Source organism: Phragmites australis, chromosome 5, assembly GCF_958298935.1.
Source record: "Phragmites australis chromosome 5, lpPhrAust1.1, whole genome shotgun sequence".
NCBI classification, from domain to species: Eukaryota; Viridiplantae; Streptophyta; class Magnoliopsida; order Poales; family Poaceae; genus Phragmites; species Phragmites australis.
In genome coordinates, this window is record NC_084925.1 from 16,340,399 (window position 1) to 16,367,055 (window position 26,657).

Below are 26,657 nucleotides of genomic sequence, written 5' to 3' on the forward strand. Positions count from 1 at the left end.
AAACGAACGGTATTAATATGCAGAATTAAAACTACTTACAACACATCGCTCTAGAGATTGAATATCTTGTGTCAGAAGGAATCGGTGATCGCAAAGGATTGATAAGCTACATTTTTTGCATCAGGATATTAACCAATCAGGCTGCTAGATCATGCATTTGGACAAGGCTTTGGTTACTCGGGTCAAGTCCCAAAGGGCACCAAAATTGTGTAAATAGGTTGACATGCAAGCCATGGAGCATTGGAGCTTAAAATGCACAAACAGATACTGGGCGCCCTTTTCTTTACCCTTCAGGGTTCAGTTATCATAGGTGTTTCATCCTAAATCTTTTGCTTTGTTATAAAGCTAAGATTTTCACTGACACTAGCACTATATACACAAAAGAGAAACGACTTTTGCTACCCAGTCATCAGGGAACTTTCTTTTGCACCTATCGCATCAGTCGATGCAAAACAACAAAATGCGGCATCAAGTTTTCCAGTCCTCTAATTTGTACACTTGGCAATCTATGGAACGAGTCAACATCTATAGAATATCAATTAGACTCCTTCAGGGCCACTTCCAGGCAGGCCAATTATTTCACTCCTCTGTCTGAAAACTATCCTTCGTTCGGTTCCCAGGAAGTTCACATCTTTCCAGTATGCCATCTTTCTGGGAGATGATTGTGCCGTCCAATAGGATCTGCTCAAAGAACCCATAAATAAACGACCAAAGCATGGCTAACTACACAGCAAAAACAAATTCAAAGGGAATAACGCACGCTAAAAACATGGAACACAGCACATAGAAAGACAATGTGTACAGTTGTTGAGGGCCAAGATCAGGATTGAGCATACATTAGTAACAATAATTACAGGATATAATGTTCTCCAGAATTATGTCAAGCTCCTGCTATAATGGCATTCATTGCCCTGAAGAGAACAATCCTACAAGGTCATGTGAAATAACATTCATATTTCCATTTAGAGAAAGCAGTGACATGTGATCTTATTAACAAACTTGATGAATCCCCTTCTTTGTTTTCTCAAAATGGTAAATTAACTACTTCCTTCTGTTTGAAATTATTAATGGATTCATTTGTTTGACACATTCCCAATAATGTACCAGATTAATTAGTTTCACTTAAGAAAAAACACATAAAATGCTACCATAGGCACCAGAAGGATATAGACAGAGAGAGGTCAAGCTGCCTAAATTATGTCTTAAATGTTAGTTGGCAAGTCATTGCAATATCTTATGTGCTGACCCTAAAAATAGATCATCAAGTAAGGTTTTATGAACAACAACATAAAAGGACAATTTTGTGCAAGTACAAACTTAAACATCTTCAACTGACATAATAAATAATGGTATCAAATTGAGACACTGTTTCACCTTATTGCCATTTTCAGTATGCTTGGGATCAAATAGCATTGGGTGACATCGCTTGTCTTCATTCATCAAGCTTGAATTCTGAAAGTGATTTATAAGAGCAGATTTCCCCTGGATTCGAGCATATGCCAGTGAAACTACTTTCTCACTGTTAAATTTTTCCCATTTCCGGCCAGTAAAAACCTGCAACAAAGTAAACACTGAATGGTATACACTTTCGTGATTGTCAATTTTATCATTTCACTAAAAGCTTTCATCAGCTGGATAGGAATGCAACAGATATGTTTGTGGGGTTTACTGTCCCCGTGGACTCACAGCAGCCATACATCGAGCTTTGCCAGCCAAAACCAACCCGATAACTTGAAGGCCAGATAAGGGCTTTAGATTAGATTCTATTGTTAGGAACGAATCGATTCAATAGAGCTCTGACATATCATTTGAGATTAAGCAAAGAAGAAGTCTCTAAGCCGTATCTCTCTGTTGTGTGGTCTCTCCATCACGTCAACTACCAGGTTGCCACCATGAAACCTGGATGCCAAGGTTGCAAGCCTAGAACTCCAGTGGACCACCACTACGCCCTTCAATACCTGGGCACTAGCAAGTAGCCATGGGTAGTGGACTGGCTGGTTAACCCTGGTCCTCTATCACGAGGATGGCCGTGGTGAGTGTGTTCAGGGACTGAGAGATGTGCACAGGGGAGGAGCCACAGTGAGGGAGTTGGGACTTGGGATTAACTTCTTTCTTAACTTGAAATGAAATGAAAATAGATCTAACTCAATTACTAAATCCTTAATTAATCTCTCATTTAAACTAACTTACCTCTTATGCTGACTTCAAAACAAAGCAAAGGATAGTTGGCTTATTTCTCAGCCGGGCCTAATGACAATGTGGCTGAGCATGGGTTAGACATTATGTACCTTGTCTGTTGTGGCTTGGGTTTTGTGGATTGTTTCAGAGGTTGTAGGGATGCTCTACGGGAGGGCAAGGCTGGCAACCTCGCCTCCCAGGAGCTATGGTGGCTAGATGGTGCAGAGCACCGAGAGAGGAGAGAGAGAGAGAGAGATTACAAGATCTAAATTTGCTTGCCTTTATTCTTTGATGCCGCCTCCCTATATAAAGAGATGGCCAGCTACTTTAACAAACTAACAAACCAAATCTTTAAGCTAACAAATGAATCTCAAACTAACAAACCAATCTTTATCTAAATGGCAAGCAACTGACTTGGCGGCCTACTGGGCTAATGCCGAGTTGGGCTTCTTGTGGCGCTGTTGAATATCAGGGGCCCACAAAACATCTCACCCCCACCCCATGACTAGCAGCTTGTCCTTGAGCTGAAATGACGGGTAGCGCTGTTGGAATTGTTCCAGGTCCTCCCAGGAAGCAGTGGAGTCGAACTAGCTGAGCCATTTGATGAGCAGTTGGTGAAAATTATGGCAGAGGCGTGCTTTCAACGCACATTCTAGAACAGGGATGACTACACCATGATGGAGAGGAGGTAGCGCTGGTGGAGTTGATGGCGGCAAGCCGACAAACTTCTTGAGCAAACCGACATGAAACACTTCATGAAGGCGAGCAGCCGACAGAAGCTCCAAACAGAATGCCACCGGGTTGACATGGGCGATGATCCGATATGGCCCGTAGAAGCGAGGGCGCAGCTTGCCCTTGGAGGAGTCAGGAATGTCAGCCGGCGAACAATGGTGCAGGCAGAGCCACACCCAATCGTCCACCACGAAGGAGACATTGCAGTGGCTGCGATTGTAGGTGCACTTGACGAGCTGCTGTGCTTGCTCCAATCGGTGGCGGACATTGGCCAAGAATACATCACGGTCAGCCATAGTGCACGCCACCACAGCCACACAGACATTGCTGGCTTCATACGAGCAGAGGGACAGAGGCTCCCGGCCATAGACCACATAGAACAGGGTGTCCCGGAAGGCCCAACGGTAGGTGTTGTAGATGTACTATGCTCATGGAAGCCAGCACACCTAGTTATGTGGCCAATAGACCATAATGCATCGCAGGTACATGGCGATCACCTTATTCACCGCCTCCAACTAGCCATCGGAATGGGGGGTGAAATGCAGAGCTCATGCTAAGCTTGTAGCCGATGGAGTGAAAGAGGGCCTGCCAACACCGAGGTGAACACGGGATCCCTGTCGGAGATGATGGAGGTCAGAAACCCATGTAGGCAAACAACCTCAACATAGAACACCTGGGCGACAGACTCGGCGGAGTACGAGTGTGTGATAGCATGATGAAGTGGGTATACTTCGAGAAGCGGTCCACCACCGTAAGGATGACGGACTTGTTGCCCACCTTGGGCAGTCCCTTGATGAAGTCCATGGACACATCAGGCCAAATTATGGTGGGCACCAGCAGGAGGAGGACTACAGGGTACAGATGCTCCGTCTTGTGACGCTGACATGCTGCGCAGGCCTGCAAGAACTCCTGCACTGTGGCCCTCGCACTTGGCATTGTGGCTTGGGTTTTGTGGATTGTTTCTCAGGTTGTAGGGATGCTCGACACGAGGACGAGGCTGGTAACCTCCCCTCCCCGAAGCTATGGTGGCTAGATGGTGCGGAGCACAGAGAGAGAGAGAGAGAGAGATTAGGAGATCTAACTTTGCTTGCCTTTATTCTGCTTCCTCCCTATATAAAGAGATGACCAGCTCCTTTAACAAACTAACAAACCAAATCTTTAAGCTAACAAATGAATCTCAAACAAACCAATCCTTATTTAAATGGCAAGCAACTGACTGAGTGACCTACATGGCCGTTGCCAAGTTGGGCTTCTTGTGATGCCGCTCATATGTGCTGCCCCACATAACATCATCACTTTATATCATCAAAGGTCCTTAGAAAAAAAATTAAATAGCTTGTTACCTTCTACCAGAAATTATCTAAGTTTATCATTCATAATCCCAGAGTTATAATAAAGGCGTTCCATTGGCATCAAGCAATTCTTATGTAACAGCCCAAATTCAGAACCCAAAGAAATAAAATTATTTTATAAAGGAAATAAAACATTTAAAAAAATAAACAAAAGCCTGAGTACACATATATATACATGAATATGTACATACATGTATAAGTATGTATGTATGTGTATATCTATATAAATGGAAAGGGCATATTCTTCCTTATTAAGAGTATATATAAATAAACACATAAGTATATACAACAATTGCTTGAGTGATTGTTTGATTCGTTGCTTGCATATATGTGCTGTTTATGTGTATAAAAGCATAGAATACATGTATATATACACGTATGCACCATATATATAGAAAAATAAATAGAAATGAAAAAGGAGAAAGCATTTCAGGCCGAAACCCAGACCAATCATCTCCCCTCTCTTTCTTCCAACCGGACAGCCTGCTACCCGGCCCGCCTCCCTCCCCCTTCTCTTCTCTCTAGGCCGCGCACCTTTCTTCTTCGACCTGTTCCCACACGCGTGACCGAACCGGCCTACCACGTCATCTTCCTCCTCCCGCTAATCCCCTTCCCTCTCTATTATGCCTAGTCTGAAACCCCAATGAGTTCCGATCGAATACGACGCAACCCATGTGATGGAGACCGTCTAGAAGCTCGTCATCATGTTGCACAAGGACAATGCCGCCAAAGCCCCTTATCTTGAGCCAAAACCGGGTTCAAACATCGCCACTTGAGCTCGGATTAAAACGTGTGGACGCTGGACTCCAACCTAACCCTAACCAGTGCGAATACGAGCACCCTCACCCTCCCGAGTATAAATGTGGACCCTCAACCTTTCTCCAAAGCATTCGCAGTCTTTTCAATAAAGGAATTAGGCGAATTCGCCATAGGAACTCCTAGTACATCGCGCCCCGAGCACCATCACCGCACCTCACCATCGCCAGACCACTCTGAAGACCGCCGACGATGACACGTGTTCAAAACGGAGTCGTAATGACCTGCTCGACCTTTTTCGCCGCTCATCAGAGAACGTCGCGTAGCACGGTGTGATTTCGGCGAAGATCCGATCAGGCACAGTCGCGGAGCTGCTCTGTGCTGCCATCATCACACTGGAGCTTAGCAAGGTAAGGTCGTGATTGCCAGATCTCGCGCGTGTGGCCATGATTAGATTGAGAACTTACCTCTTCGTGTTTTAAATCCAAGCCACCCAATCTGTAATCAACGTCCTGGATTCAAAGTAGCTTAATGCTATTATCGCCGACCGTTAAGGCCACATCGAACTGCTATGTCCACATCACTTCAGCCAAAACGCCGACGTGTTGGGCACGTCAACACAAAACGCTGAGCCAACAGCCTAGTCAGCATTATTCTTTATATTTGTTTTTATGTTCTGCTGACGTCATAAATCCTATATATTGCACAATAAATAGCTTTTCAGTGAAAAAAATTCTGAAAAATATGAATAATTTTGAAAATAATTTTAATAATGTTTTAATAGTTTTATTTAATTATGTTTAATGTTTTTATATAGTTTTATAATTCAAATAAATGCTTGAAAATTTCAGAAAAATCCTAGAAAATCTTTGAGGACTCCTAAAAAATTCTAGAAAATTCTTAACATAATTTCATATGTAGAACGGAATTCTAGAAAAATTCTAGGACGAACCTAGCCAATTAATTTGCATACTCAAGATTCTGTATTCCATCCGGTTATGTGGAGCGGAATGGTGTACTTACAGTGTTCCATTGGCACAAGAGGAGACTTCTGTTGATGAGGTGTATTCACGCGGCGGTGATATCTTAGCAGGTATGCATATGCTAAGAGGGACATTGTAAAGGCTTTGTAGCGGTCAACTCGGCACACACCTCGAAAATGTGTAAGGTACTGATAGGTATCGGCAACAAAGTATAGTATGATCATAACTCGTGGGTAAAGTGTACGAACTCAGCAGAGTGTAAAACTAGTTAATCAGCCGTACTCATGGTTACGAGTGGCAAGGAAAACCTTACATGATTATAACATGATCATATGGTTGGTTTGATCAATCATGGTAGTGGGAACTAGGATTGAGGTGGTGTTCAACCTTTGTGGTGGGAACTTTAGTTGAGGTGTTAGAAGGTTGGTTAAATCAAGATGGTTGGAATCTTGAGATGGTCATTTATTTACAGTTAATTACTTAATTATTATTGTTTTTCAAATACTTTTACTTAAATGTTGTTTGTCAAGCTTTCATATGCATATTATTCCTCACAACTTGCTGAGTACGACATGTGCTCGCTCTTGCTATCACCAAACACTCAGTTGGAGAAAGAATTGAAGAGTTCGCTAAGGACGAATCATTCTAAGATGCATTCTACGTCGATCGTGCCTATGGAAATGTCGTGAAAGATTAGAGTCTATGTAGCTACAATGCAATTTTATTTGGATCTTGGCTCTCGAAGATCACTTTTGTAAGACATTTAATGACTGTAATGATATTCATCTATAAAGTCACTATGTGTTGAAATTGGTTAGCTCCTTTGATCGGTCTCGACATCTTAGGAACAAAAACTTAACAAATAATTATAGAACATATCTATGTGCTGCATTACAATGCCCTTAGGCTACCTTCATAGGGCTGTAAGTTCTGTCTATATAGGGCAGCAAGGTTTGGCTTCACCAATGTCTATTTACCCCCTTATTTTATAGGATCAAAAACATCATCGACGAATATGTTATCTATGTTACGGAATACAGATCTCAAAGAGAACAAAAAAAGTATTGTCATAAAATGGTAAGGTGTCAAGATAATTAGATAAGTATCAGAATCTGTAGTACAAGAAACTAAAATATCTAAAGGGGGCTACTGAAATTCCTCAGAACATATCCCATTTTTCCAGTAATAGCACAAAGATGAAAACATATAATGAGGCTTAGCCAGTTAGGAAACAACCTTGTAGAATGATACAATGTATGCAAGAGATGTCATATTGATGAAGGCGTAGCCAACATTACATTTATTCTGCATAAATTGAAGTTAAAATTAGCTGTAGATACAAATATCACCAATCAGAGTTGTGCAATATTTCACATGGAAAAGGTTTTACCTTGAAATCGATAGGCAGGTAGAAGAAATCGTAAGTCCCTTCATGAGTTTCATCTATTACTTCCAAAAGCATTTTAGATGTATACCTAAAGATGTAGTAAATCATGAGCCATAAGAGCAGGTCAGCATGATATTGTAATGGCAGGCATAACATCCAGGTAATTCAAGTAAGGTTATACTTGTTAGGTATGTTCTTTATCATCAATGTTGTCCGAGTGTCCCTTCCGGTAACGATCTTCTCCAAATCTAGTTGATACTGCATCCTGCTATCTTCTTGACACCCAATATTTCCAAATGCATGGTTTCGGACAGGCTCAAGTAGACCCTTAAAACCAACTAAACCTGGATCATTGAAGATAATATTTACATGGACATGAGCTATCATGTATCCAGTGATACCATTTAAAAATTAAGGATTCTCATATGCATTACCATTTTGCATAGATGGAACATTAACGCAGGAATGCACACCAAAGTTTGTCATAAGACTTCCACCAACACAGCTGCGACCTATACTTCCAAACTTACCCTGTCTAATGTAAGATGTATCTGGGGACTCAGGATAATAGCCAAAATTACTTTCAAGAGGCAAGACAGATGGGGCAGACCCAACATGATGCTGAGATAAGTACTCTGATGGCCCGAAGGAACCATGAAGGTTCCGATAGAGACTACCCTGGCGTTGTGTGTGGCTATTGGAAAAATGTGAATTGCTAAGAGGTGGAGAATTGAAGACTGAAGGCTGAGAATACTCCCTCAAGGTATTCTTACTACCCCAAAGAAATGATGTCCAGGTCAGTGGTGTGAAGCCAGATGCAGTAGAAGCAGATGAAGCTGCAGAAGACACAAGCGGACTTGCACTCACGATTCCACCGTATTGTTCTGGAAATGAATGTGAATTATATAGATTGGGAGAACCATGAAATATATGATCAGGGAGGATATTCCTATTGGAGCTTTTCCCGATGGGCAAATTCATCGAAGGATATCCTGAAGATAACCCAGAAATATGGTTACCACCCAAGGGGCTCATCCCACCATTAAATGTAGTTTCATTGAGTGTATTCAATTGATTATGTTCTGTTGGGCTGCGAAGTTGGGCCCACAAACCTGACAAAATGGAATACTTGATAGTTTGAATAGATTGCACATCAACATCAGCATAGGAGAAGTAGAATAAAGACAAAATGATGTAGAGTTTGGGCTAAGAAATACTGGTAAGTAGTAGTACTTGGTGGGGAATTGGCAGAAGGTGATCCAAGATGGAACACGTTATGCCTTGTCTCATCTTGCTCAAAGTCATGGTTAATTTGCTGAATGAAACTGCATAAGAAACATAACCTTGAGAATGTGCATAAAATATTCCGTACATAGGCAAGGAGAATAAGTAAATAGTAAATGCAGAACAGAAGCAGAAAATCGATAAAATAGAAGATTCCACAGTAAAAAAATTTATGTAACTAACAGTGTGCATAAGAATTCTAAACCATGAAACTTAAGCAAATACAAGTATGGTCACATGTGCAAAATAGACAAAATTGCCACGTTCCAACACCCACTACATCAGAAGATTGACATGCCAAATGCATTTTTCCAGATAAAATTATACGAAGCACCCAACACATAAGAATCATAAAACAGGAATTCATGTAAAGGTTTCCCTACTGTGAGGTAAAAAATCAAAGCTCCAAAATCTTGGTTGACTGCATTGAACTTCAATTAGAGGACAAATATGGTATTAGAAAGGCCATTACATCAAAACAAGGACAGAAAAATGCATGTAACAGTAATTAGTGGATTGGAAGTAAATATGCTATTTCCAATATCTGTATTCAGATTCTAAATAACAATCAACACAAACTACAATACAATCAAACTACAGAAGGAAAGTATACCAGAACTTTAATAAAATGGAACAAAGAAATAAAATTAACGTCTCAGACAAGAAGAACAAGACAACTCCACCAAGCCTAATCAATTTGTTATTTTGGTTAATTAATTGGTGTTTCAAAATAAGATAGCTCTTATATTGCTTTTCATGGAACAAAAGGACTCAATTATGCACAATTAAACGGACCTTCGACGAGCTCCACCAGGACGGCTAGGCTCCAACTTTACCCGCTTACCCGCAATATCACTTTTGTTCAATGATGTCAGGGCAGCTTCTGCTGCCCTGACATCATAGAACTCAATAAATCTATGGTGGCGCTTTTGTGGTGTCTCTCTTATCTGCATGAATGTAAAGCATGAAAGTAACTAAAAGTATTGTATCCAACTTTACTTTAATATATACAATAATAGTTTAGATGGATATATTAATTAATAAGGTCACTACCCTAATACTTCTCCATCAAAAATGGTATTGATTAACATATAAGTACTAATGATTGGATGGGTCAGAAAGTAGCAGTCCTTTTACCTCCCTCACTTCACCAAATGCACCAAAAATTTGAAGGAGTTCTTCATTTGACACCGCTGGCTCCAAATTAAAGATGACAAGGGTCCCTTGGTTCATATCTTTATCTGATGGGTTCTCCTGTAAAGACAAATCAAACAAATCAGCAAAAGATGATATTGATAGAAGAAGTGTAAATAGCTGTCAGAATAGAAGAAGTGTAAATAGCTGTCAGTATTATTGACCTTGGGAATTGAGAAGTGGATGTCAAGTTTCCTCCTCCTTAGAGGTTTATTTTGTAGTGCCCGCATAGCAGTTCGAGCATCTCGAATATCATAGTAAGATATCATAACGAATCCTCTGTGCTTCGTTGCAGTGTACATGGACCGAATGTCTCCAAATGGCTGACAAGAAACATGGTTAGCAATGCCATAATAATGTGTATAAATATAAATGATATAATAGACTAAGGAAATGAAATATAGAAGGTTTCTTACAGAAGGTGCAACTGCAAATTTAATAAGGCAGATCATATGACAAGATGTAATAGAAACTGGTTTACTAATAATTAAATGTGAATAAAGAACACACCATGCTTCTAATTGCTCAGTTTTGGCTTTGTTTCAAGATAGTTATTTAGTTACATAACACGAAAACTCCTTAATTAATTGAATGAACAATATGGTTCAGTAAGAAAACACAAAAAGGAAGCTGCTTAGAAATTTATTCGTAACTCGCAGGTGCCTACGATTAGACTCTAATCTATTTCAAAATGACCAAGGTATAGTAGAAAAAAGCATGCTATGTAAAACTATAGAAAACAAAACTGTAGAATCAAGACTGACAGATATCATTTTTTTTTAAAAAAAAAAACTAAACTGAACTGAATGCAACAGACAGACCCAACAATGGAATAGGAAAAAATAGACAGTTAGATAGGAATATATAATATTGGCTCTTTAAGCAAAAACATGTGTAGATATTGTCAAGTGATAAGTTTTTGCATGCCAATTTGTCTTGGTACAAGCAACAAATTTTCATGTGTGGACACCGTCTGGAGTTAAATTTAATGGAAACAAATTGTGTTCTCATGGTTTTCATTCACAGTAAAGGTTGTTCTTCTAGCCAAAAGAAGGTCAAAATACTTAAGTTTACTTGAGTATTATAAAAATAAATAGTTGGTCAATGCTACGTTTTCAACTGAAATATTGATGACGAGAAAATCTACACCAGTCAGCACTGATGGTATATCATCTTGAAGCTGTCTGTATGCAGTTAAGCATGTGAATTGCTCTGTTTCCATGTTCTGTAAAATCTTTATTTGAAAAATCACAATGGAAGCACTACGGTCAAGGTGTAAAGCAGTAATGTAGCAACTAGCAAGTGCAACATAGTCAGGTATATTAAAAAAAAATATGAAGTGATAAATCAATCCTAGAGAAACATCCAAAAACAATGATTTCATTGATCAATATTGATAGTCTAATGAAGTTGTAGCACCAAACATAATTTATTTCTCCATTTATGTCTATCTCAATAAGCAATGGTTGGAACATGTATTAAGGTTTGTTGTTGATCATGCCCCTTTTTTGGAGAGAATTAACAATCATGGATGGCTAGATAAGGGAGTAATTGAGAGGAAACTGAATAAATAGGGAATGTCAAGTCACATTTTGAAGGCTTGGATATATTGGTTGGTCGTTCTACAAAGAGACACTAATAAATTACTGGGAAGATGGAAGATGCAACAAACAGCTCACATGGCAACATCTTCCTATTCTACTTGCAAGAAAACCTCCATGGAATTATGCATATACCTCAAACAATGAGCGCAACTCTGAGTCTTCAACATTACTGTTGATGTTTCTCACAAACAAAGTTCTAGAGGGGTGTTCACCAAATGGATGCTCCCCGGTCACTGTCCCAATACCACTTTGGAGACTGTATTGACTGCTTCCGCTTTCAGTACCATTGATGACAGAAGCTCTTGCCGTACCAAAGGTGATAGTTTCCAGAGGGTCAACATCCAGCTCCATACCCCCGCTATTACGGAAAACATCATATTCTTCCAATTCCTCAGCCTGGTTTTGCAATTTAACATGGTCAAAATCATTAATTACTCCAGCAAGGAGCTCTTCTTCATCATCAGGTAAAAGGTTTCCAATCAAATGTTGGACTACATCATCCATGGTATCTGTCACTCTGCTGTAAGTGCCCAGATGCTTTCTTGTTGGAAACATATCATCCATTGGTTGAGCAAGGTGCTCCCTTTCTTTACCCAGTACTGCATGAAACACACAGAAAGTGAGTTCCTGTATGGGAAGTAACTGCAGGTTAATAGCGAAGCACATTTTCACACATGGTCCAAATGGAAGACCTGGTGGCAATGAGCTGGAGAACAAGGCAGCATTGTTAGATCCATTAATTGTAGTTGCAGAAGGAACTCCCCAAGCCCATATGTTTCTCATCTGATGAGTCCTTCTGGATGGAATATTTGCAGGTTCTGTGCAATGTCACAAATATAATGTGATTCGAATTTAGCAAGGTTCCACCACAACTAAAGGTATTAGAGTACCTGATAGTTCAGGATGAGCCCCAGGCTGCTCCATTACGTCGGAACTGAAAAGTCCAAAATCAACTAGTTGTTGACGTACAATAATTAACATTTAACAGAGTGCACAAATGCCAAAACCAACCTAACTATGTCTAATCACACTCCATTAGACAAACGAAATTCAATAAATTAATAAGGAAGAGCAATGTTTGCGCCAGATAAGCAAGCATTCACCCAACAGTAATATAGTTAGACTGGAAAGGAAGTGCATACACTTCATAAAGCAGAATCCAGCAAACACAAAGAATCAGGGAAAAAAAAGAAAGAGTACCTTGTCCAGCCTTTTCTGGTAATACAAACGTTGCAGTGTACCATATTAGAACGACAGTACCAAACCACCCCAGTCCCACTTCTATTAAAGAAAACTCCGGTACAAAAAGGAAGCACAAAACCACATCTTATATCTGTGGAGTTCAGAGTTCCCATAATAATGCAATCTTTATTTCTCACTCGTGCATATTTCTACATGGAAAAACAAATTCCCCTCTAGCCAATTCAATGCAAGAGCGTTGGAGGCACTATGCTCCCTCCAAATGTATGTTTTGCTAACATATTAATCACAAGGTGGACTTAGCATGGGTTATGATTGATGCCAAAAAAAAAAGAAAATAAACTCATATTAGTACTCCACCACGCAGCAAACAAATAACAGCAAAGTGCGCCGATTAGAGAGAAAGAAAAAATTGGATTCGATTGCTCACGGCAAATGGAAGACCACCACAAACAGACTCACAGGACAATCCGTTCAAGCAAGCTAGGGCATCCTTACAAGCGAAAGAAGAAACCAATCCGAGTCCGGGTGGATCCTCCGACAGCCGCCGGCGCGGTGGAGGGCGGCGAGGTGAGTATGGGGCGAGGAGGCGGGAGCACGATGAACAGAAGACGAAGAGTGCGTTCGACCAAGCCCGGGAGAGGATTTCAGAAGCAATGGCGCGGGCCGCCGCCTCGACGCGCAGCTCCCGGGCCCTCTTCGAGGAGTCCGAGGGTAGAGCTCCGCCTCCACGGGTCGGCCTCCGCGAGCGAACAGGGTGGGACAGGAGGGGAGGAGAGAGCGAGGAGAGAGGGAGGGAGGGATGGGGAAGACGAAGGCTGATGAGAGGAGATGGAAGTGAGGCCAAGGATTTTCCACCAACCCACTGGATCCTCTGTTGCAGGCTTTACCCTGCCCCTGCAAAGGATGGTTGTGGCGTTTGTGTCATCCTTGACAGAGTACAGACGTTGCCTTAAAAATGGGAAAAATACGAATTTGTATAATATATTTGAGTATATTTATTGAAATAGATAATAATTTTTTTATTTATAAATTTAGCATCTGTATTTGACACACTGTATGTCGAAAATTTATTTTCAATATACGATATACGGGAAAAGGAATTTTCGGCACATGGTGTGCTACGCATACACCGTGTGCCGTCACGTTACGTCGCGTCGCGCTTCACTTTTCACTTTATTGCTTTCACTTTATACTTTCACGCTTTACACTCGGCCGGTCGACCAGCTCGCATGGGAGTTTTTTGGCAGTGTTTGTTCGACACAGCTATAAAATGACTCTGGTTGTGCATTGTGAAGCTGCATTCGAGCGTGAGCAGAGCAGCAGTTGAGCGCGAGCGGCACTTGAAGGAGCAGTCGAGCGCGAGCAGGTGTAGTGCAGCATCAGTCGAGCACGAGCAGGAGTAGTGCAGCAGCAGCCAGGCCGAGCAGCAGCACGAGGAGAGGTCTGCCTTCCGTGATAGGAAGTGCGTAGATTATGAATGTAATTAATATTTAGATTAGAAAATATAACTAGAGTAAGTAGAGTGTTTATTCTGTTCGAATATATTGGTTAAATGGTATTAAGTTGATAAATTGGAGTAGGTATAATATTTGCATATTTTATGATCACGTAACAGAATCTACTATGGTGTAACAGTAATTTTGTACGTAGATTATGTATTACTTAATATTTAGATTAAAAAATGTAATTAGAGGAATTAAAATATTTATTCCGTTCGAATAAATTAGTTAAATGGTATTAAATTGATAAAATATAGTAGGTATAATATTTGCATATTTTATGATGTCGTAACAGAATCTACTATAACGTAACGGTAATTTTGATCTAGATTATATATGTACTTAATATTTAGATTAGAAAATGTAATTAGAGAAAGTAGAGTATTTATTCCGTTCGAATATATTGGTTAAATGATATTAAGTTGATAAAATAGAATAGGTATAATATTTGCATATTTTATGATCTCGTAACAGAATCTATTATAGTGTAACAGTAATTTTGTACGTAGATTATGTATGTACTTAATATTTAGATTAAAAATATAATTAGAGAAAGTAGCGTATTTATTCCGTTCGAATACATTGGTTAAATGGTATTAAGTTGATAAAATATAGTGGGTATAGTACATACATCTAATTAGTTATTTGCCTATTTACGTTTGTTTAGTAGAGATGCTATGACCATCCATATTTATTATGGCGAACGTCCCACTGTTTTGCATGGGAGGCTCGTATCAATTCAGAACTGCCAGCATATAGAGAGTACGGTTGAGCTACCTATTAATCTAGAGGGCTTAGAATCACATGTTATGAGTCTTTTGTGTGTGAACCAGCAGTCCTACAATGTTGTCCTAGAGGGTGTGCGGCTACCACTTGTGCTAAACAGCTCGCTCATTGTCCATACATTGTTCGATTTGAGAAGGAACAGCGCATGAGCTTTGTACTCACACAAGGTATTAGAGAAGAACTTTGAAATGGGAGTGTACGTAAACATCGTATCACGACTGATGCAAGGTGAAGTGGTGCCTAGCGTGGAAGGATCAGACCATCATGTGATGCATGATGAGGAGGGAGGGCATGTCGGGGAGGGCACTTTCGGTATAGAGGGACCTGAAGTGGACCATGGTGAGGTAGACGCAAGATGCATGGATGATGAAGCCGGTGGTAGTGGGGATGAAGAAGGTGCTGACAATGATGACCCGATGCCAACGATCCAGTACTTTCATGGTGCTGGGCTGCTAGATTGTACCATCATTGAGTATAACACCCTATCTAACTAAGGATACTAGAATAGCGACATCCAGGTGGTACAACGGTTTCGGAATAGGAAGGAAGTCATCCACTTTATCAGCAACTATGTTGTAATCACAAGAAGGGATCACAAGTGCGCCCAGTCTAATCCTACAGAGTATGAGGTCATGTGTATCAAGCACCCGAATTATCCTTACTTTGTACGAGCATATAAGCCAAAGCACGAGAACTATTTTATGCTGAGTGTTACACCCCACATACATGCAACGAAGAGGCTGTTAGGAATGTGAGCCACGCTGTTTATGCGAGGTTCATAGCCCAACTCCTCGTCACCCTTGTTGGCATGAACATATGTTTGTTGCCAAAATCAATTATGGAGGAGGTGCAGACTAGGACGGGTATACTGATCAATTACCACACCACGTGGTGAGCGAAGCAGAAGGCATTGAAGATGTTGTTTGGAAGTTTCGAAGAGTCTTACCACTATGCCTTGAGGCTGCTGCAGAAGATTGCCATGACCAATCCAGGGACCCAGTGAGCCATGGTGGATGAGCTGATCAGGCTGGAGGATGGGTCATACAACAGCACCGACCGATACCTCATTAGGTTTTTTGTCCTTTGCCCAATGTATCAAAGCTTCCAAACATTGCAAGCTAATGGTATATGTGGATGCCACATTTATCAGCGACAAGTACCATGATAACCTAATGACAGCGATGGCGGTAGATGCAAACAATCAGATCATTCCTCTCGCGTATGCAATGGTTGAAAGTGAGAATAATGATAGTTGGCTGTGGTTCCTCACCTTGATGATGACACATGTCGTTAGCAATAGGGAACGAGTTTGCATCAACTCAGACCGCAACAAGGGCCTCTTGCATGCGTTGGAAGTGCTGCATGATAGTACAAACCACTTCATTGCATGACCTGATGTGGAGAGAAGGTGGTGCATGTGACACTTAGTGCGAACCTTTACTCAAGGTACCACAACAATGGTCTTGTAAAGAGGTTCAAAGGGTTGTGTCTTCAGAACTAGTAGGCGAAGTTCAACGAGATATGGTGAGAGTTAAATGAGACCACTCGCAAGATGATGGCAGAGCAGGAAGCACAGGAGGACCATCTGTGGACGCAAATGGTGGGGGGCCAAACCATCATTAGCCGTTTACGTGCTACGTTTAGCTAGTGGATAGCGGGAAAGCCGGCAGAGTGTTGGGCCCTAATCCATGACACTCACGGTTCCAGGTTAGAACATATTGAAAGATTGTATTTTACTTTTGGTTACGAAAATATCCTATCTAAAATTGTTGTCTCTCATATTAGGTATACGATCATGATAACGAATATAGCGGAGGCATTCAACAATGTCCTAAAGGGTGTACGCGGCCTCACGTTGTGTGCCATCATTGTGTGCAATGGAGTGCAACACGCGGTTTGCACCTAAGGTGGAGGAAATCATATCCAGAAGGAGGAGCAAGACACACTTTCATCGGACTAGTATCTACGACCGGGCCAACAATGAATTTGAGGCTATGTGTCGCCGCCGGTACACTTCAGGATATAGTGTGGGGGACATCGTGCAACAATGTCAAATTGGTCCTCACGAGGTGGAGTGCACATGCAATAAGCCAAAATTGCAACATATCCCGTGCTCCCATGTCTTCGCCGTTTGCAGGGACATGTGCGGCAACGACGGATCACAATATGTATCACCCTATTTCATGATCGATGCACTGAGGAGCACATGGCTTCCAAAGACGCGTTCCTTCAACATCGGAAGCAGCTACAAAGCAATCGAGGGGCCTAAGTTGGTACCTTATCCCAGAGCTCGACGCACGGATCCTGGAAGGCCTAGAGCTACGAAGCTACAACGTGACATGGATGCAGCAAATGCTGTTGATTGACTACGTAGGTGCAAAATATGCAAACAATCTGGCCATGACAGGAGGACTTGTCTGACCCGACGGTAAACTATTAGGTTATGATCAAACTGGAATGTATTAAATTTGTTGCCATTGAGTTTGTTTTATGAAGTTAATTGGAAACATGGATTTATTATAATCTGTTATGCACCTATTAGTTGTTGTACCTATTTTGTAATAACTGTTGTCTTACGTTGTTTTGTAATTGAACCATGAGGCTTGAAATCATTGGCATGGCTCACGGTCACCTTCCCGAGCTTCTTCAGCTACGATACAATGAGAACCATAGGGGAAGGATGATTTTCGCAGGGCAACAGGTACAATGATAATACGTGAATTTCAATTGCTCTGATAATTTGGTACTTACTCAATAAATGTATTGCATACCTTTGCAGTTAGTCCCATTGTGTTCTAGGAGTGTGCGCAAGCTTAAGGAGTTAGACCCTCGATTCCACGAGCCACTCATACAGGCCGGACTACTACTATTCGCTCTTATGATGGCTAGAGCTCCCATGGAGGGTGGTGGCAGGGCTCCCCTATCACCGATCGAGGTGTCACTGCTCACAGGCCTCGCCAACCACTGGCGTCCTGAGACACACGTTCCACTTTCCTTGTGGAGAGATGACCGTAACTTTATGGGACGTGGCCATAATGACCGGGCTCCCAATAAGGGACACCCCGTTAGTACTTTCATGACCAACAAAGGAGGAGTGAAAGAGTTATATTCAGGGCAGGTAATTATTTGTTACATAAATCACTTCATATGTTGTAGTTTTGTTCGTGGTTCATTGAGTCTCTGTATCTTGTAGGTTTAATGTGCAATATGACATGAAGGATGTTGGGCTCTCCATGTCATGGATTCATGGGTTACCACAGTTTGGTCCTTGCCCATCGGATGCGGACGAGGCTACAGTTATACAGCATTATGAGGTGTACTTGTATATCTTGCTAGGAGGCATTATGTTCTGCAACATGGTAGGTGATTATGTACTTCCTCATATTGTATGGTTAGCGGGTCAGCTCGCGTTACATCCGTACGAGCTGACACCTTACAGTTGGGGATCTGTTGTGTTAGCCGCTACATACAAAGGATTATGTGTCACTAGCCAGCGGTCAACGAAGATGGGATCTATTTCTGGCTGCCTACACCTTCTATAACTCTAGAGCTGGGAGTATCTCCCGGTTTGTCGACCATGGGTGAGCAAGACCTACTATCCAGTTCCCATCTCCGATGGCGTTGCCGACAACATGAGGCCTACGATGGGGTATCGGTGGATTCATGCATGCTGCGATGGACTCACCAGCAAGACCATGGAAACTACTCCCGGGTGATCAGTGACCTTAACGTCCTCAGTGCCGACCTCGTGAAGTGGGATCCATGGCGTATGGAACGAGTGGCCGAAATTGCGACCGGCAGCCTCATCTCATCCTCTTGTTTCTGTGACTTGGACTTATGGATGACCAGATGTTTCTTGCTGTACATGAACAATGTGGAAGTGTATTTTCCTGACCGTGTACAGAGGCAGTTTGGTCATCGACAGTTGGTGCCAGTACCTCCCCCACGAGACGCTAGTCGGGCGCACGAGTAAGTGTGTTATTGTACGTACCATTATTATGTTAGGTGATCCATGTTACGAAATTATAACTGTTTATGTCACGTACAGGAGGAGCGCACAGGGGAACGCAGGCATACATGACTGGCCGGAGATTAATGTAGAGCACATAACCAGGTGGATGGAGTCAGGCCTAGTGGATGTCGTCGTTCCTGCGGGACAGTACGATGACGGCACATACTGGGAGTACCTTTCGTGGTACCGTTCACGCACGCGTGCCACCTTACTCAGCGGTAACGTATCGCCAGCCACCAGACTCTTCCCCGAAGATCGTGCCTGGCTTCTTCAGGTGGTGGTAAGTGATGTTGTACTTATAACGATTTTCATTAGTTTCACATCCGTATTACTTACATAACCCTCAACAAATACAGACCAAAGCGGGGTACGAAATGCATATGCATGCGGAGTACGCATGTGGGGAAGCAAGTGGGTCATCCACGCGAAGGGATCAGCACCCTCTCTGGGACTACATGAGGACAAGAGGGCTTCGCTTGTTATCCGCGATACGTGGTCTAGGTGGTTGTGCCCTGCGTTCTAGGGGGTACGACATACCTGTCATGGACCTGTCTCGTGCCTCCAACAGCACGCGCTCGTCTAGTGCTCATGAGGCACATTCACGGGAGGCACCTTCGTCTGTGGCCCATCATGTGACACGTTCTTGTGCTGAAGCCGAGGAGGTCACGAAAGCTCCTGCTCTCGAGTAGTGTACACTGGGTTCCCAGCCCCCTCAGTGGACACAACCTACTCAGGCTACGTAGACACCTCCACCAGTATTATCAACTCACCACGAGGACGTCATTGACTGCATGCAGCAGACGCCAACCTGGAGCGGCACACAAGATTTTGACTGGACTGCTGCATTGCAAGCGGGCAGCTTCACTGAGCTACTGAGCGGCTAGTATCCCCAATATCCCGATGCACCTGAGGGTTCATGGTGGTAGCAGCAAGCTGAGACTTCAGCATTTCGGACTCCATCCGAGCACATACTACCGGCATCCACACTCCCGCATGACGATCCTACATCATGGTACATGCAGGGCCGAGTTAGCAGTTCTGGATACACATTCGGTGGAGTTGGAACACAGCACGACGATGAAGATGATGACCAAGGGCACACGTGGTAGAGACTAGCTCAGGCCGTTGGGATGAGGGCCACACACTCGTCAGACGCTTACACTCCTGGAGATTGCTTGTGGCGTCGACATCGTTAATGAGCCAGTGCAATATATTGTGTACTCATCTGTTTTGTGTACTCATCTGTACTATGCCTTATGCACTGCTGTGTTCAAGTAATTACATTAATTTACATAATCTTTGTCAACTAATTAGGACACATAACTAATTTATGAGTAACTTATTAAGCATTTGTATATATCATTTACGATATTTCATACCTATTTAATATTTATTAAATAACTAGCGATTCGTGCTTTGGTGCAGAGCAAAAACGTTGCAGTCAAAGATCAATACCTCTATGGTGGGATATTCTAGTACTGACTACCCATGGACACCTACAATGATCGATATAGCATTAAATGCCTCCTTGCAGGTTGTGCTTAGAGGGAAGGATGATCCCTTCAATGAGAGCAACCTAATCCGAGCTATGTCTAAATTGCATGCAAGACCACCATGTTCTGCGTTCACCGTTCCACTCCTACATATAACAACCGATGACCTTAGGGCCCTCTTGCATGAGCGCCGCCAAATATATCTCAGGGTGTGCAAACTAGCCGACTATCCTTCTGTGCTGGGTTTCTGTATGAGGGAAAGAAGGATGACGATGTTGCCCGACCAGTATGCATCCCACATACAGGTTCGTCATTTTCTATTTGGTCACCATACTTATCTTATTGCTATTGATTCGAATGCTCCTCTTCTGCGTTAGGCGTTCCCAGAAGACACATAGTTGATCAACAAAGAAATCCCACACTTCTTGGCAATGCATATGCTCTTCGACGGGGGTGTGATACCTGGTTCGCGTAGAAGACGACGAAGATCAACGAACCTAAGGGGTACAAGAGCTGATGATGATTTCATACACCAATGCCTCGACGTTCCACCAGCCATACAGGAAAAGGTTCAACGAACACTACAAGAGGATGTTCACACACCACATCGACATGGTGTCCAACCAACAACAAAATAGGATGTGCTTGTATCGTGATACCTCAAGATGACGACGACGACGATTTCATGCTACCTCGACCCCTCCCTCCGAGGCCTCCATCTCCGGAGGACCGTGATGACTGTGAAGATGATGTTGGATTTCCTTGTACCCGTCCTCCTAACTTCCAACCACCACCTCGGAGACGACAGCCATCTTACCCTGATAGCCTTGATTGGCACAACTGGCATTCTTTCACCGATGTACGTCGTCACTTTCTGCCACCATCTTGAGATGATCAATGATACAAGAGTTAATGTTGTGCATGTTCAAACATACCTAAGTGTTAAGACTACCCGCCGCCTTAGAGATTGTATGCTTTCTTTCTCATGCATTTTGAAATGTACAGTTAAATTAGCAAATAATTTCTAATTTTGTTGAAAGTTACTAATTACATGAAATAACAACACACCGGTACATAAAATGAAGTGCCAACTCACCGAGATAAAATGACATTTAAATTAACAACTCGTTTCAAATTTAGTTGAAAGTTGCCAATTACATGAAATAACAATATACCGGTATCAGATGACAGAAGCGAACCGATGCCAACCATGACCTTATTTGCCACACGCGAAAAAAATCAGGTATTTTGGCACATCGTGTGCCAAATACATGTTATTTTTGGCACACCGTGTGCCAAATACACACTTCCCTGTATACGGCACACGGTGTGCTGAATACATGTGATTTTCGGCACACTGTGTGCCGAATACAGATGCTAGATTTGTAAATATAGAAAAATATTATCTATTTCAGTAAATACGCTCAAGTATATTGTACAAATTCATATTTTTGCTCTTATAAATGCCATGAGTTTATTTAGCTACATATAAACGACTACATTGATTTACTAGGCAAAAAAGGAAGACCCGGTGCATATTCTCATGAGATGCATACAGAAAGGGAGAGGTATAGTGTTTATCTCTAGAAGTAGAGATAATCCCTGCCAGTTGTGGTTAGAGTTGCTAACATATGGTTTTGTATGGGTAAATTAAAGTTCAAATACTATGCCTTTGTTAAAGTATAGATATAGATAACAATTTACTAGGTTTATACTATATTCAAATCTTATGGTCAATGTTTCCAAGTTGCACGCAATAAAAATATGTTACTAATAGTTGAAAAAGGAAGATATGACATATGGTTTTTATGTTGGTTGAAATCAAGGACATAGTGGATATCTCTTTTGCTCCGACTTAGCGACAGGTGTAGTTATTAAATCAAGAGTGAAGATGACCACTCTTTATATTGTCACACTCTAAAAACCTTAACATAGTCATCAAGCACGCATATGCATCATGGTATCATGTTTAATGCTTTTAGTATTTGTTTAAATGTTCAAAACTTTTCAAAATGGTACATCGATAAGTGACTCATATTTTCACCATATACTTATGGGTGAGAATTGTTTTTAGGTAGTTTAGATGGCCCAAAACAATTTAGGAAGGTAGAAAAAAGAAGAGAACTTACTTCACATGGGCTCAGTCCACGGTCTAATCGACAGGGCTCAGGATACCACTTAAAGACCCCATCGACCACTTCTCTTCACTCTCTCCCTCACTCATTTTCTTTTTCCACCCAAAACCAAGAGAGAGATGAGAGCTCCACCTCTACCACCACGACAACAGAAGATCGATGGAGACAACCTCCCCTGAGCTTCGCCAAGCCTCTCCGAGCTCCTCCCCACCGTCATCTTCACTGGAGAAGCTCCCTACGTAGTTTTCTTCCACCTCAAGGACGAGCTTCACCCCGGAGCCCGATCTCCAAATCGAAGCATTCCCGAAGCTGGCCAACCCTCTAAGAAGCTTCTCCATACTAAGATGAGACTTCTCCAACTATTCCTCGTCATCCCAAGCTCAAATCGATCCTCATTACTTTAGACCCGAGCTCCACACATAGGCATGGACATTATCCATGGGGCCCTAGAGTTTGGCCCGGTGCATGTCGCCCAAACCACCCAAAATAAACTACCTTTGGTCTTGCATAATGTTTTGGTACTACCCTTGGTCGAATACATTGTCGGAGCCTTCATTGGTAAGCTCCTCGAGGTGCTACTGGCCAGGCCCAGTAGTCTGACCGTCACCTGGGCTGGTTTGATCGCCAGGTTGAAACTTGACCGGTTAGAATCAAGTTCAGACTCCATAGTTATGAGTCAGACTGCCACTATGGCCGGTCCGCTAAACCCTACAGTCTGAGTGCCATGGGTCCAGTCTGACCGTCATAGCTACTTAGTACCGAATTCTTCTTTGTCTGACCCTCACGATCTGATCGCCACATCACCTAGTCTAACAGCTAGCTACTCAGAACCCAGTAAGCTTAGGTTGTCTAATGCAATGTTTAAACCTCTTCTAGTCCAATCGATCAAGCATTCTTTTGCAAATATTTTCATGACATGACACATTGCACCTCATTTATGATCATGCATCATAAAGCATATCTCTTAGCTCGTTCTTTTATTTATTTGACGTGTTATTCCATTAATTAGATAGTGACATGTTGACAGTTCAAGAAGTCGAGACCGACATCGAACCAGAGGTGTACGTGAGTGAAGCACCAGAAAATTAAGGCAAGGATCTGTCATATTGCACCATTACTTTTCAATGGTCATATGTATGTGTCGGTGACATGGGAACCAGGGTCCCCGAGTCCCGAGGCCAGGACAGTAGAGTGCCACATAGCGCCCTCCCTCAGGGATTATCTCCCTAAGGTCCGAGAAGACCAAGTTCCGGTAGAGGGTGCTCGGGGCCATGAACAGTGGTTCCTGAGTACTGGAGTTCCCCGAGGACCCAAGTAGATACAGTTTCGAGAGAGGGCGCTCGGGGTGAACAGTGTTCCCTGAGTACCTGAGTTCCCCGAGGACCCGAGCAGACACAGTTCCGGGAGAGGACGCTCGGGACCATGAACAGTGGTCCCCGAGTACCCGAGTTCCCCGAGGACTGAGAAAAGGCATATCCGGGAGAGGGCACTCCAGGCTATGAACAGTAGTCCTCGAGCACCCAGAGTTCCCCGAGGACTTAAGAAACCCCTTGCCGGTGGACCCACAAGGGCTCAGCGGTGAGGTGTCAATTGGTGAGAGGTCCGATGCTGCATTTAATAGGGACCATGGCCTATCACTTCCAACCACTCCCTCCACGCCTGCTGTCAGTCCCTGCCACTGCTTGGCAGGGAGGCGTGGGGACATTTAATGCGGCGGGTCCCATCGCGCGTCATCCGGCGAGCCTCGGGATATCGTCGCTGGGCTCGAGGCATATCGCCTGCCGCCCTACTGTGTCAGAATTGCTCTGACCGGGCGGGCACGCGGGGTTGCTCGGTGGCTGCCCGGTGAGCCCCCCTGCTGCACCCGCTAAAAAGCGACATGATGATGATAGAACCAGACGGGGGCGCATTTTCAACCCCCCGTAACATCAAGCTGCAGCCCATGATGGTTGCTTTCCATTTATGGCACCTTGGGACTCGTGCCATCCTTTCTGGGCACGCCAGGCCGCGCCGACGGGATATAAGAAGGGGTGGGCGCCCGGAGAAGAAGAGGTGGACAGAGGCTGAAGAGGTTCTTCAGGACCAAATCTTACGAGCTAGAGAAGATCGGGACAAGTTGAAGAAGCTCAACAGACACAGACAAGCTAACAAAGCTCTAGACTTAGACAAAAATCCTTGTAACACAAGAGATCCTCAGAGAGGCATTCCCAAAGCACTTATAGCATACACATAGGAGTAGGGTATTACGCTCCGTGCGGCCCGAACCTGTCTAAAATCCCCTGAGCATTTATTTCCTCTAGCATCCGATCATCCATCCCGCCCGCATCTCATTTACTCTCATTTAATTCACGTACGAGGTAGATTCAGAATCATCCCCCCTGCCGAATCTCAAAGGGGGTCCCTCCGGATCCCCGCTTGTGGAGTTCATCCTCTGACAGTATGAACTTGTTATTATTGTATAGTTAGTTGCATTAAGTAAGTTTGAGTTATGAAGGTTAAATGGGTAGATCATATCTTGTTGCATTGCTTGCCTTATGATTGATGTTACCTTTTCCTTGTAACCCTGGGTAATGAATAGAATGAAGTCTAGTGATAGAAAAATGCTTAGCTATGCTTAGCGTATCGGTAGAAGTCGAGCGGTGGATGTCGCCATCTTTCGCGAGTTGTAGGATTGTGATATAACCTCTATGATAAAACTTAAGTCAATGTGGTAAGTGTGTTGGTTCATGAGACTTGAGCGGGTGGTAGGGACAAATGAGAAAGGAGTCTCGAACGTCATAGCGCCACTTGAGTTGATTAAGGATTATAGCGATGTTTGCCTATGCACAACAGTTACCGTACTTACCACGTATCCGTGTATAGAATGGATGAGTTGAATATCATATGTTGTGTGCATCGACTAGCTATAGCTATGCGGTGTGTCGAGAAAAATGATGAAATAGAGAAGTTTATACCGGGATGGCGAGGACCCTAGGGATTTCCAATGGGGAAGAGCCCTGGCGGGAACTAGGTATCCTCGGCAGTGTAGGCTGGGGCTGGTCTGATGCAACACATATGAGAAATGTTTTCACGAGGGTCGAGAGGATGGACTCATGTCGTGTGGGTAAAGTTGTACCCCTACAGGGTGTAAGATCAATTTAAATTACCGCGCTATCGGTCATGTGCATGCATGGTGTCCTAGCATTTTGTTGTAGAGTCACATGATGATTTGTGAGATAATGGTCATGCTCGTTGGGGATGAGTATGAGTTGAAAAGACTGATGTGATCTTTCGAGTTGATCGCTTGTATAAGGTTGTTCATTAAGTTATGGGTAGGATTTGGGAAAGAATAGGGTCATACTAGTTGAGTCGCCTAACTCTTCATACTTTAGGTGCGTACACATTAAGATGATTAAAATTACATTTAAGCAAATATGTCCGATTATGGTTTAGTTTCCTTGTCACCATCTAAAAGAATTATCCAAGTCGGAAGTATATATACACATATGTGTAAATCTTACGAGTACCTTCATACTCACAGTGCTATTGTTGAGTTTTTGTTGCAGGTGAGGATGAGTTGGTATTTGGCTACTTTTATCCCACCGATAGCGGTGATGGGCAAGAGTAAAGTCAAGCAACACGATACTAACCCCGATGATGCTTTTGTTATTTTGTGTTGCATATTTTTCCACTACATAGTAGATCAACATTGTACTATAATGAACTCGTTACAATTTTTAGCCCTCGTTTGGGTCAAGTTTGTTGATACTTGACATAATCGTTCACTCTGATTTTTTTTATCGAACCATGTTGTAATACAATTTGCACTTGTTGTGTCTTATTGTGATGGTCATGTTGTAAATGTACATGTGGGATCCTGGCAAGCATGTACCCGAAATACCAGAATTGCACTCGTTTTAATCAAATGGTTGTGTGATAGGTGATTTAGATATGTATAAGCACATGGCACATCAGTTGTTAAGCTTGTGCTAACTTTTATCTTTATAGCCAGTTGGCACGTTTAATTAAATCGTATGTGATTTAGACGACTCTCACATATATCTAACCAATAAACACATT

The 26,657-nt window shown here is 42.6% G+C and overlaps 1 protein-coding gene across 5 annotated transcripts; it reads right to left on the reverse strand.

The window, feature by feature from the left end:
* Positions 1 to 253: 253 nt before the first annotated feature.
* On the reverse strand, positions 254 to 13,539 carry LOC133918849 (protein MEI2-like 5). Of its 5 annotated transcripts, XR_009909850.1 has the most exons (15): positions 13,169 to 13,538; positions 12,361 to 12,404; positions 12,163 to 12,288; positions 11,603 to 12,069; positions 10,031 to 10,189; positions 9,810 to 9,926; positions 9,468 to 9,619; positions 8,622 to 8,713; positions 7,823 to 8,500; positions 7,570 to 7,732; positions 7,392 to 7,476; positions 7,238 to 7,306; positions 4,140 to 4,224; positions 2,593 to 4,019; positions 1,414 to 1,554 (listed from the first exon to the last, which is right to left on the reverse strand). XR_009909850.1 is itself a non-coding variant. In XM_062362930.1 (14 exons), exons 2-14 carry the CDS (start codon positions 12,392 to 12,394, stop codon positions 580 to 582), a joined length of 2,424 nt encoding a protein of 807 aa, XP_062218914.1. In that variant the 5' UTR covers positions 12,395 to 12,404; positions 13,169 to 13,536; the 3' UTR covers positions 254 to 579. The 5 variants fall into 5 exon arrangements, 2 of the variants coding, with proteins under 2 accessions (XP_062218914.1, XP_062218915.1); XM_062362930.1 differs by lacking the exons at positions 2,593 to 4,019; positions 4,140 to 4,224 and adding an exon at positions 254 to 681 and having other exon boundaries at positions 1,375 to 1,554; positions 13,169 to 13,536; XM_062362931.1 differs by lacking the exons at positions 2,593 to 4,019; positions 4,140 to 4,224 and adding an exon at positions 734 to 926 and having other exon boundaries at positions 1,375 to 1,554.
* Positions 13,540 to 26,657: the final 13,118 nt, after the last annotated feature.

What these genes read in the sequence shown, in the direction of transcription:
- LOC133918849 (XM_062362930.1), bottom strand. Translation starts at nt 12,394, where the DNA reads ATGGAGCAGCCTGGGGCTCATCCTGAACTATCAG. An exon ending in CTCCAGCTCATTGCCACCAG is followed by an intron (nt 12,070 to 12,162) that starts GTCTTCCATTTG and finishes TGTTTCATGCAG; the next exon opens with TACTGGGTAAAGAAAGGGAG. An exon ending in ACATTGTATCATTCTACAAG is followed by an intron (nt 1,555 to 7,237) that starts GTTGTTTCCTAA and finishes ACTTTGTTGCAG; the next exon opens with GTTTTTACTGGCCGGAAATG.